Source organism: Limulus polyphemus, unplaced genomic scaffold (assembly GCF_000517525.1).
Source record: "Limulus polyphemus unplaced genomic scaffold, Limulus_polyphemus-2.1.2 Scaffold2445, whole genome shotgun sequence".
Taxonomy (NCBI): domain Eukaryota; kingdom Metazoa; phylum Arthropoda; class Merostomata; order Xiphosura; family Limulidae; genus Limulus; species Limulus polyphemus.
The window spans coordinates 125,017-138,343 of NW_013668055.1; the positions used below are offsets into that span (position 1 = coordinate 125,017).

General features: G+C 34.3%; 1 protein-coding gene across 1 annotated transcript in view; it reads left to right on the forward strand.

The window, feature by feature from the left end:
* Positions 1–13,327, forward strand: part of LOC106466976 (carboxypeptidase B-like) — a 21,586-nt gene that overhangs the window by 4,804 nt on the left and 3,455 nt on the right. Inside the window, exons 3-9 of the mRNA XM_013927288.2 lie at positions 1,054–1,190; positions 1,452–1,557; positions 2,375–2,476; positions 4,379–4,483; positions 6,567–6,677; positions 9,848–9,938; positions 12,905–13,107. Of these exons, the coding sequence (XP_013782742.1) occupies positions 1,054–1,190; positions 1,452–1,557; positions 2,375–2,476; positions 4,379–4,483; positions 6,567–6,677; positions 9,848–9,938; positions 12,905–13,107 (855 nt within the window). The remainder of the gene's footprint in view (positions 1–1,053; positions 1,191–1,451; positions 1,558–2,374; positions 2,477–4,378; positions 4,484–6,566; positions 6,678–9,847; positions 9,939–12,904; positions 13,108–13,327) is intronic.

Sequence of the window (13,327 nt, forward strand, 5' to 3'; positions counted from 1 at the left end):
AACCTTGTCAGTATTAGTGTATGGATTTAGAGGTTTAAAATGTAAGAGAAGTAAATACATATTGAAGTAAATAATGTATATTAGTAAACAGAGAAACGAAAAGGTCACAAAGACTTATTTTTTTGTAATTAACCTCTTCTTAAGTAACTAAAGCTACTTTAACAATGTCTTACGATAAAATATATATCAGAGTAATATTATGTTTTCAGTACTTGTATTGTGTATTTGTGGCAAAGCTACTATGGCTATCTACAGACCAGAAGGAAGGCAGCCAATCAGCAAGGCCCCCACTCACGATTTATAAGAAAAGAAATTGGGGCACCTTTTGAAACACTGGAATTTCTAGAGGAGTTATCCTTCAGGGATTGGCCCTAATAAATGATATTAGATAGTTCAAGATTCGTAATGCAATATATATATATAAATTAAATGAAAATTAAAAAGTAATAGGCAAATCATTTTGTTTTAATTATGTAAGGAGCCATTTAAAAAAAACAATTTTTGGTGAAATGTACGTAAAATATTTTTATTAAATTCATCGTTGTTATATTTTAAATATACGAATTTGGCCAACACTTAATCCGAGGGAAGATTTTGTTTGTAGTTATGCACAAAGCTACAGAATGGGCTATCTTAAGATATCTTTAAGATTTGATATTTTCACATCATTGTTTTGTGGTCGCTGAAAACCCTTGCTCATCTACAAATTATGATGTTAAGTTCATATTTTGTAAGTCTACATTACCCCCACAATGACACAAAAGCAAGTCTGAACTCTTATAATGCTAAAAACAGAGTTTCGATACCAGTGATGGGCACAGCACAAATAGCCCATTGTATAGCTTTGTACTCAGTTACAAAGAAACAAATGATTACACTGTTATCATGAGGTAAATTGTAAAATTTGACAATCTTTTATCAGAATTAATTTCGGCAATATTATAAACACTAATAAAAAAGAAGCAACACGTAAACTAGCGTGATAACCGACGCGAATATAGTTATATCTATAAAAGATCGTACCGAAAACAATTATGTTGTAATGTAATTTAGGTGGATCTATGGAACGAACCCAAGCGTCTCGGAGTTCCAGTGTTAATTCGTCTCATACCAGATGTCGCTCACAAAGTTGAATCGAGGTTGGCGAATGCAAACCTAACCTGTCTTGTGGTGTATGAAAACCTACAAAGGTTAGCTAACATTTTAGAGAAAAATATTTCTAAAAAAGTGATTAATCTATATTCTTGGATGACACTTTTATGTGTGTGTTTTTTTTAATATCACAGATGATAAATGCAAATTGAGTTTCGAAGTTTGATTAAAAATACATTTCAATTGCTAAAAAAACAAAGATTACGGAAATGTTAATGGCTTAATTAACGCTTGATTTCACGAAGTTTTATTATTTTTTAATTATGCTGTATTAATACAAAAAAAGCTTGTATTGTTAGCGCCATAGAATTTGAACACGCACAAAACAAGCGACAGTACAGACAGTACGGTAACAAGATATCTGGTTCTGGCTTAAATCTGGGAAGATACCATAACCTGGAAGAGGTAAGAAAGACGTTTTTTTTTTATTTTGTTAGTAACAGGATATGTGGTTCTGGCTTAAATCTGGGAAGATATCATAACCTGGAAGAAGTAGAAAGACATTTTTTATTTTGTTAGTAACAGGATGTCTGGTTCTGGCTTAAATCTGGGAAGATATCATAACCTGAAAGAGGTAAGAAAGACGTTTTTTATTTTGTTAGTAACAGGGTGTCTGGTTCTGGTTTAAATCTGGAAAGATATCATAACCTGGAAGAGGTAAGAAAGAAGTTTTTTATTTTGTTAGTAACAGGATATCTGGTTCTGGCTTAAATCTGGAAAGATATCATAATCTGGAAGAGGTAAGAAAGACGCTTTTTATTTTGTTTTTTAAGTATGTTCAGGAAAAGATTGAAAGCTAAAAAAAATCATAATGAAGAAAATTACGAAGTCGGAATACGTCAACGATTGTTGTGGTGGAACTTAAACCTACTTAACCACTCTCTAGCCGCCATTTCTTAATTTATAGAAAAATAAATCACACCTAATTTAACATTATATATTTTCGATGATTTGGCCTGCAAGGAAATATTTGTATCGAACAGTAGGAGATTCAAGGCCTTCTGATCCTTTGAACAGTCAGTTTCTCTCGAATTCTTGCGATGTCTAAATGTTTGTATTACTGAAGTTACAAGCCAAATTCCGCTTCTACTGATTTCACACGAAACTGAGATTACGTTTAGTTGATTAAGACACAATATTTTCCGAAATATATGTATATATATACAATATCAAGATTCGTCTAGTTATTTGTGTGCTTAAAAGTATACGTTATTGTTTTTAGATCTATGATTACATTCAGAATATTGTGGCAGCTTATCCTAATATTTCGTCAGTCATGAACATCGGAAAAACCTATGAAGACAGATCTATCTTAGGCATCAAGGTATGTACTCTCCACCCCACCCCCTCCTCCACCCAAATGCATTAATTAAGAATGTTAAAATTAGACCACGAAATTTGACTGCCAGGCGATTTTACCTGTTGAAAATCCCATTTTCCTCCCCCCCCCCAACTGTACAAGATAATAAAAAACGTGATTAAAGAAAGTTTCTTACACTAGTCCTATTTCTCACTGGCTTTTAGGTTCTAGTATTCAAAGGATTATAGTTGATACTGTTATTAAAATGCTATTACTATAGGCACAAATCAAAGCTCTCACGACTTTGTTAGATTTTAGTATATTTTTATTCGCTAGTCACAAAACAGATTGAATATTACGAGTACGAATCCTCATAAACAAAGGAACTAACTGTCGGAGTATTTGGATCTTGGTTTCAACTCGAGTTTGGAGTGTAGTGTTACTACATCACACACACTCTGCAAATAAACATCACTAGTGAACGAACTTATTCAACGCATGGGGAGGACATATCCCCCTCCCGGGTTTACATAGGGAATCAGACCCGAACACTGACCCTGTGTCATTCCCCAGGGGCCTCTAAGACCACATGTCAGGTTTGGTAACAGTCGGTCTAGCGGTTCGCCAATTATAAGCGAACATACACACAGACTTTTGTCAAAAAAGGATTTAGATTCAACATTTTTAACTGATTTATAAGTTTCTCTCTCTCTCTGTAGGATTGTTCTTTACCCAGTGATTGATTACTCTTATTTTTATGCAATGTTTTTTTAGTTCTTGTACTCGCCTTGTCCTGTAATTAGATATTTAGCAAAGAATCATAATCCTAAACTATAAATGATTTTATTACAGGTTGTTTGTTATTACTTTCAAGAAACTAACTATAATGTACAAATATGTTTCACGGATATATTCGTCATCATACGAAAAATAATTCTTAATTTTTTTTGAGACATTGGAAATGACAGCAAATCAGGCTACTGATAAAATGTTCGTGATTATTTCAAATATGTTAACATTAATAGTTGCTACTAGAAAACCATGGAGTCTAAGCAGAAATTGACCGCGGAATTTGTCTAAATATAACTGTACTCTCGCTAGTATTTCGTCAAGCATCCTCTAGGTGACTAAAAATGGATTCCAAACATTATAAAATGATTTAGATTTATAATGAAACAACGCTGAATTAGTTTTCTGACCCATGATATATATATATATGTGTGTGTGTGTTTGTGTGTATATGGTTAGGAGGGGAGAATATTATATGTACAACTTTTATTTATAAGATAATACATCTCCTTGTAAATAATTTAATTTCTTAAATTCTAAGTGGAAGCCTAGTGACCCACCACTAAAGAAAAAGAAATCAAACATTTAATCATAACGTTACAAAACTTTTTGAATAGTGAAGTATGATCCAAAGGGTCTGATAATAGAATAAAAACAATACTCCTGGTGTTTTTGATGAAATAATAAGTGAATATTTTTCCACTATAACAAATCTTCCACGAGACTGGGAGTCTTCTGAACCGTAACAATAGCTGGTTACAATCGTTACTTTTTTAGTTACAGATAAATAACTGCTTTTTTCGTTGTGCGCAAAAAAAAATGGTAAAAACAAAACACAAAATTATTTTTCATATAATGAAAGTAGCTTTATAAAGATAGGGTTTTAATTGTCCAATGGGCGTGCTAAAAACTTTTTGTATTCTACAATGATGCACGTGAACGTCATAATGCAGTTTTTGCCATGAAAATATATGAATGTATGAGTTTCTGACTGAAGTCATTTGAAAAAAAAAAGAAAAAAGTCGATTGATAATACAAGTTTGGGTTACATCAGAACTTTTACTAGCTATATAATTTTGATTGAAATTAATATTTATTGTTTTTCCAATTCGACATAATAAACGTGTTTTGGGTCAGATTTCAGGTGGTACATCTTCAGAAAAGCCAGTGATATTTCTGGAATTTGGCATCCATGCCCGAGAGTGGATATCTCCGGCTACCGGAATTTGGATAATTAATGAGGTGATTTGTATCATGGTTGAAAATGATTTTGTGTCAATATGTGAGATTTGTTCCATAAACTTTATGAACGGCGATAGTATAGTATAGAGGTGGGTGATTAGTGGTATATGCTAATCGATTCGACAGGCCCATTAGTCAATTAGATTCGATTAATCGATTAGTTGAGTGTTTTTCAGACTATGGTATACACGTTTCCAGTCCCCACCCCGCTCCTACGAGCAAACAAAAATTGCCCAAGAGTTGAGGGTGGGTGCTGCCAGCTAGTCGTACTCTCTCTCTAATCAGGAGTTTAAAATTAATGACAGAGGCAGATAGTCTTAGTAACAACTGCCCAAGAGTTGAGGGTGGGTGCTGCCAGCTAGTCGTACTCTCTCTCTAATCAGGAGTTTAAAATTAGTGACAGAGGCAGATAGTCTTAGTAACAACTGCTCAAGAGTTGAAGGTGGGTGCTGCCAGCTAATCGTACTCTCTCACTAATCAGGAGTTTAAAATTAATGACACAGGCAGATAGTCTCAGTAACTTTGCCCAAACAAAGACCGATCGAACAAGTTTGGTGGATGGGAATCGAACCTGAGACCCTCGAACCACAAGGCCATGCTAACCAAAATTTGAACAAACTTGTTGTAAAAAAAAGTTTGAATGCTACAATCGGGTTTTGATACCCGCAGTTGGCACGGCACCCAGATCACATATTATGTAACTTTGTGTTTAACAACAAACGTGTTGACAATATTTCGATTATTTTGGTAATTGAAATAATCGAATATAGTAATAATCGGAATCCTTATTTCGATTAATTGTTCATTTTCGTGGCAATCGATTTAGTCGCCCCCCCCCCCCCAGTGGCACAGCGGTATGTCTGCGAACTTACAACACTAGAATCCAGGTTTCTATACCCGTTGTGGGCAGAGCACAGATAGCCCATTGTGTCGCTTTGTGCTTAATTACAAACGAACAAACAATCGATTTACTCGTCCTCCATTGACGCAGCGGTATGTCTGCGGACTTGCAACACTATAATCCGGGTTTCGATACCCGTGGTGGGCAGACGACAGATAGCCCATTGTGTAGCTTTGTGCTTAATTACAAACGAACAAACAATCGATTTAGTCGTCATTTCGATTAATCCATTAATGGAATAATCGAAAACAGTAATAATTGGAAAACTAATTTCGTTGTGTTAATTATTTTCGTTACATTAATATATTTAATCGTAAATTCGATTAATCGATTAGTTTACGTGACATTACTGAATATAATCACTGCTCGTAGGTAGACCAATCAAATGCCGCGCACTTCATTATTCCAGCCGCGCACATCCTCAGTAATGGTGAGGAGTATCAACACGTTGACGGCCTTAATGACCCTGGCAGTCGATAGGCCTAAAGCCCAAATATCCAACTGGTAGCATTGCAAAGCGACTTACTGATCCAACAGGGTCGATGGTCTAAAAATACCCCCCCCCCCTAAAAAAAACAAAAAAACTTGTAGCACACATCCGCACATTGCCTTGATACTGGTGCACATGAAAAGAATTCATTCTGCACATGGAATGAAAAAATAAATTAAAGGGAATATCGTAAGTAGGTATTCATTTATGTCGCCCAGCTCTATGCAGAAATATGTTTTATGATTCTGAGTTATGCGCAGTATTTTCGGAAAGAACTGTATAATCCTTCCAACGATTTGAATACTTTAAAAATATGGCAAGTCTTAAGAATGAAAGGTGAATGAAAATTCAAATTTTCCAAGCAGGCGCTAATAAATTTGATATTAATTTAAATAAGCAGTATAAGAATAACTTTAAACTATCTTTCGTAGCTAAAAGAGTATAATGTGGAGTGTTTGTATATGAATATCAGTCATTTTCAATACTTGAACTCCTATAACGTTCCACTGGGAGACGATCCGTTCCATCGACCTACATGGGTTGACGAGAACTCAGTTGAGCATGGTTCGAGCTTTGTTACCTAAATGTTTTCATTTTAGTTTAAGAAATATTTTTTTTTCCAGAACATATCTTTTTTAATTTTAAGTTTTGATCTGATCGTGAGATAACAGTAGTTTATGTACTTCATACAGCTGATTACAACGTATTCAACGAATTCGAATATCAAAGAACTTGTTGATGTATATGAATGGCAGATAATTCCGTCAGCTAATCCGGACGGATACAGCTATACTTGGACCAATGTAAGTTCATCAATCGTAATGGATATGGCTACAAAAGAAGCAATGTAACGTTTACTAACCATGCAGTTTTCAGGTCAAAGTAGAACCAGGGGCGAAATTCTCCCGGTACACCGGTACTGAGTACCGGAAAACTTATTTTTTAAGTCGGTACTTATTTGAGCTGCTTTGTCGTTTGTTTTTTTTTATGTTTACACGTAGATTTCTTTTTCAAAAACAGGTCCACTTCGCCCAAACAAGTACCTCTACTCTTTTTTTCTTTTTTTTTAATTTCACCCCTGCTTAGAACAATGATTTTTTTATTAATTCTCTATCTTTGCATTCTATAGACTAACAGAGTCATGATTGTTATTAAATTAAGTGAATAAAATATGGTAAATGAAACAACCTCCGTCTCTTTAAAAGCAGTGGGCCCGGCATGGCCAGGTGGTTAGGGCGCTCGACTCGCAATCTGAGGGTCGCGGGTTCGAATCCCCGTCCCACCAAACATGCTCGCCCTTTCAGCCGTGGGGGAGTTATAATGTGACTGTCAATCCAACTATTCGTTGGTAAAAGAGTAGCCCAAGAGTTAGCGGTGGGTGGTGATGACTAGCTGCCTTCCCTCTAGTCTTACACTGCTAAATTAGGGACGACTAACGCAGATAGCCCTCGTTTAGCTTTGCGCGAAATTCAAAACACGCATTCTAAATTTTTGGCAAAATAAATTATCTTATTTGTGACTTTAATAAAAGCATAATAGAAGACATAAAGCTAAAAAACTCAGAAACGTAATATTGTTACACAACGCCCTAAACGAATTTCAACGTCTATCTAACAGTTAACAAAGAGCAGAGGAGATATTATCTCGCGCGTGAATCCTTCCAAATACAGTTTTTTCCAACATAAACCACTGTTTGTGGATTCAATTCTAATACACACTGACAGAATCGCTTCACAATAAAAACTAGAATTTTAAGGGCACGACTATGAAAAATAAACATCGGCTACTATATAAGTACTTTTAAATGTTTTTCGTTTTATGCCTCTTTTTTATGATTTAACAAAATGATCCCCAGGGCCGTTACATTAGTGGACATTTCGACTCTACTACCATATGAAGAAATAATGATACTCTTTCTCTCTCTCTTCATAGATTTCGGGATTCTTTATCACAGAGATAGACATTAAAATACAAATATAAGCCAGGCCTGGCCGAGTGGTTAGCCTGTTGGGTTGTTGATCTGAAGGTCTAAGGTTCAAGTCCACAATATACCGCTTAAAATGGGTGCGTCACCAAAGTCAGAGTCAATCCCACTATTCGGTTAAGATTAGCTGCGCAGCTGAATGCTTGTCTTCCTTTGATCAGCAGTTCTAAGTTACAGATGGCTACACCTGAACTTTGGAGTCACTACGGATGACTATAACTGAACTTTGGAGTCACTACGGATGGTTGTAACTGAACTTTGGAGTCACTACGGATGGTTGTAACTGAACTTTGGAGTCACTACGGATGACTATAACTGAACTTTGGAGTCACTACGGATGACTATAACTGAACTTTGGAGTCACTACGGATGGTTGTAACTGAACTTTGGAGTCACTACGGATGACTATAACTGAACTTTGGAGTCACTACGGATGGTTGTAACTGAACTTTGGAGTCACTTATTTGTTTCTTTAAGCATAGAGCTGCACAATGAGTTGTCTGTATTGAGTCCACTTTGGGGTTCGAATCCCGAACTTTAGTGTTATACGCCCATATCTGGCCATATAGTTTACGTGTTGCATAAAGTGCCTTTTTGGTTTGAAAATACCAGATAATTCATTTATACTTCCTTAGATTCTCTGGTTTTTGTAAACTTTCAGTGTGTCATCCCGCACCACTTTTCATATTTTTGTTCTATTTGTGTCACTTAGATCAACAATAGTTCGCTTACAAAGAAGTGCTTATTTCTGGTGAAAAAATTAACTAAACAAAGTTCATATATTTTATGAAAACCTGAGTTCTTTTTCTTGGAGTGGTCTGTTTGGAATTTCGTGCAAAGCTACACGAGGGCTATCTGCACCATCTTCTCTACGTTAGAGGGAAGGCAGCTAGTCAGCATCACAATTCTTGAGCTACTCTTTTGCCAACGATTGACTGTCACATGGTAACGCCCCCACGACCGAAGTGGATTCGAAACCGCAACCTTTAGTTTGCGAGTCGAGCGTATTAACCACCGGGCCATGTCATCCTCTATTTCTTGACATCAATTGGTTATTAGCTAGAAAATCTCTTGAACCTTATAAAAACATACAGTGTTAATATTTGTAGGAAATGAGTGATTTTATTTGGATATATTGAAACAGTTTGTTGTTATGTTTAAGCAACAGCAACTTCCGGGTTCGTATCAAACAGTTAGCAACGGTAACTTTTTCATTACTGGGTTAGTATTCAAAGAACAGTTAGTAACGGTAACTTCATTTATTTCTGGGTTAATATTCAAAGAACAGTTAGTAACGGTAACTTCATTTATTTCTGGGTTAATATTCAAAGAACAGTTAGTAACGGTAACTTCATTTATTTCTGGGTTAATATTCAAAGAACAGTTAGTAACGGTAACTTCATTTATTTCTGGGTTAATATTCAAAGAACAGTTAGTAACGGTAACTTCATTTATTTCTGGGTTAATATTCAAAGAACAGTTAGTAACGGTAACTTCATTCATTATCATATAAAAACAAATTAGCATAATTCATTTTTACGAAACCTAAAGTGAAGGGTTTTTAAGCTGGCAGAGTGTCTAGTATATTGTATTCGATACTCACTGAGAATCATAATAAAACAGAACATTTTATTTGCTGAGGGTTGTATGACCTGTTCCTTTATATGTAAAGACCCTTCAGCTGGCAGAGTGTCTAGTATGTTGTATTCGATACTCACTGAGAATCATAATAAAACAGAACATTTTATTTGCTGAGGGTTGTATGACCTGTTCCTTTATATGTAAAAACCCTTCGATTTTGTCCTGTTTTATAAGAAATATTTTCAAAAGTAATATTGTATGCTCCAAAATTAAACTATTCCTTTTTTATTTATGTATTTTCGTCTCTCGTCACAGTTTTGGAAAAGAAACAGAGCATAACTAGTGTACTCCAAATCAAACTGTATACGTTATGTTTTTACTGCGATACTCTGCCTTGTGTCCTTTCAGGACCGGATGTGGCGTAAGACACGTTCCAGGATTGTGTCGAATTGGTGCAGAGGTGTTGACCCTAACCGAAATTTTGACGTTGATTTCTGTGGTAAGTTTAAACTCTTATCTATTCTATAGTATTAAGGCTGATTTGTATGCTAAACCATAAACTGGAAAACTAAGCTATACAGTTTTCAAAGTAAATTACAATAATATATCAATTAGATAAAGTGCATTATTCCCAACTTTTATTTTTCGTAAAATCAGTGATAAGGAAAATGTTGTTGTTGTTTTTTTCCCCCAGAGGATTAATTACAATGTCAATTTTTTAAAAATATTTTACAGTAAATCAAAATGAAAAAAAGTAAGTTATTTTATACAAAGAAAAACTAAAGCTGATTTTATAGGCACTGTAGTATAATATATGCAAATGTTTATATCGTTTAAAAACTGATTCGAATTGGCCAAAGTTTTCTATTTTTATATCAACCCATTTATACAACCTTGATAAATACTACACGTTTAACATGCAGTAACAGTATTAAAATAATTGTAATTACATTGGGTACCTGGTGTTAAAAATAAAATATTGTAATAAAAAAAATACACACGAGAATTAATAATAATAAGCTATAAAATAAACGTGATTACTGGTGGCCAGTTGTCCCCCTATAGTCGGTAGCTCGGAAATAGGGACAGCGCACTGATAAATGTGATAAACCTCTCTAATATGTAAATATATCACTCCATTAATTTACATCCAAATGTTAATGAAATTGATTTACACAATACACTAATTGTATCCACAATGGTTTAAATCGGTATTGGGTGCGATTAAAACATTAAATACATTTAAATTTATGAACTTTAACATGAACTACGTGGCTTTAGCATCAATATCTGCTCCTAATTGTTTTTAAATCCAATTTCATTTCTCATGTGATGCTTATGAATAGGGGTTTAAACTCCTGGTAAACGATATATCCCAACATTTATGTAAGTCCTATGTCTTCAGACACCTCCTAGGGTACATTTAATCATTCTTATATTTTACTTTCTATCCTAGTTATATATTTCTGTTGTTTATGCATGACACTTCTTGTATTTTGGTTTAGTTCTGAGGAATTATTTAAAAATTATCAAAGGTAACGAAATGCTTATTTTATGCTCCCTTTCCTTTACACGTAAAAATTAACGTAATTATTTTGTTATCTTCATAAATAAATATTTATTTTTTATTTATGTTACTCTCTATCGATCTGTAAAAGTAAAAGTAAAAACAGATACTAGAAGATAAGGAGGAATCAATGGTGTATCTTTATCTATATAATAGTACTGTCTGTTGTATGTCCATGTAACTACTTCGCAGAATTTGGATTAGGTCCATGCGGGGGGCACATACAAATTTTCAGTATTGCGTTTTGCGGTTTTTATGGGCGTTGTTGTGTTTTTTTTACCACTACCTCACCTCCTGTGGATGGATCTTCACCAAGTTTGCTATGGAAGTTCATTGGGTCCATGGGGAGATGCACACAAATGTTCAGTTTTGTATTTTGTGTTTTGCAGTTTTTATGAGCGTTTTTGCGTGTTTTTTTTTTACAATTACATATAAGGGAAGCAACTTTTAATGTCATAAGATAACCTTTCATTAATCATGAATTTACATAACTTCCGTCCAGGGGACGGGTACTCCAGCTGGTAATTAATATAACATCTAAATCACAGGAACATCAAAGAAACTTATCTTAAAAAATATAAAATTGGTAAAGAGCGCTGTGGTGGAATATGCTAATGACTAAATAATATTGAATAATATTTTTACAAAATAAATCTATTTTGATTAGGACTAGTGTCGTTAAGAGCATTGTTTGAATGGTATTAATATTTCATTGAATCAGTTTGAACATCCATCACGATAAAAATTATCCAACTAATTCCATGGCCAACTTCTTACGAACTTGCTTAGGTTCAATCACTCCAAAAGTTCAATGTTCTTGGATTCAATCATTCCAATATTCAAAAGTTCAATGTTCTTTGATTCAATCACTCCAAAAGTTCAATGTCCTTGGATTCAATCATTCCAATATCCAAAAGTTTAATGTTCTTTGATTCAATCACTCCGAAATTCAAAAGTTCAATGTTCTTAGCTTCAATCAGTCCAAAAGTTTAATGTTCTTTGATTCAATCACTCCAAAAGTTCAATGTCCTTGGATTCAGCCAGTCCAAAAGTTCAATGTCCTTGGATTCAGTCAGTCCCAAACTCCAAATCCAAACACGATTGCTAAGAGTATAAGTATTTCGTTTTAAAATCTGTTGAAAATTTTCGAGCCGCTCTCTGATGACCTATCTCGTTGCACCGAATGTCAAAATAAATAGCACAAAGCAGGATTAGCAGACTGAAACCTGTTAATCAGTAATATCAAAACAGGATTAGCAGACTGAAACCTGTTAATCAGTAATATCAAAACAGGATTAGCAGACTGAAATTTATTAATCTGTAATATCAAAACAGGATTAGCAGACTGAAATATGTTAATCTGTAATATCAAAACATGATTAGCAGACTGAAATATATTAATCTGTAATATCAAAGCAGGATTAGCAGACTGAAATGTATTAATCTGTAATGTCAAAGCAGGATTAGCAGACTGAAATATGTTAATCTGTAATATCAAAACATGATTAGCAGACTGAAATATATTAATCTGTAATATCAAAGCAGGATTAGCAGACTGAAATATATTAATCTGTAATGTCAAAGCAGGATTAGCAGACTGAAATGTATTAATCTGTAATATCAAAGCAGGATTAGCAGACTGAAATCTATTAATCAGTAATATCAAAGCAGGATTAGCAGACTGAAATCTATTAATCTATAATATCAATGTTCACTTATGTGGGTAATACTGTTGGTGTTCTGGCTTTACTTAAGACCAATGGGTCAATGAATTGGTTTTGCAAAGAACTCTGTACCATAAATTGAAGTCAATTGCTAAATGAAAAAATCTGTAATATGTGTAACATATATGTGTGTGTGCAAAAAATAAGAACTGAATATTTCAATACTATTCACAGGAGAAGGAACGAGCAAAGACCCATGTAGTGAGATATACTGTGGAGAATATGCCTTCTCTGAAAAAGAAACTCAGGCCATTCGTGACGCCTTATTGGCCATTAAAAGTCAGATAAAGGCTTTCTTTAGCTTTCATAGTTACTCACAACTGTGGATGATTCCATACGGCTACACTACCGCCAAAGTTCCCAATTACAATAACTTGGTACGTAAATAATAAAGTTACTTCTATTAATTTTAGAGTTATCAGTAAACTAACAACGTTCATGCAAATTCTACTGTGTCCACTTTCCATTTCGTATCATTAACGAACAACTGTTCACTCTTTATATTTTTCAACTGAATAACTTAAACATATGTTTAGATTTTCCACGACTGAACTAAAATATAGCTTACTGGAGTACATTCTGTAAGACAGTTTTTTT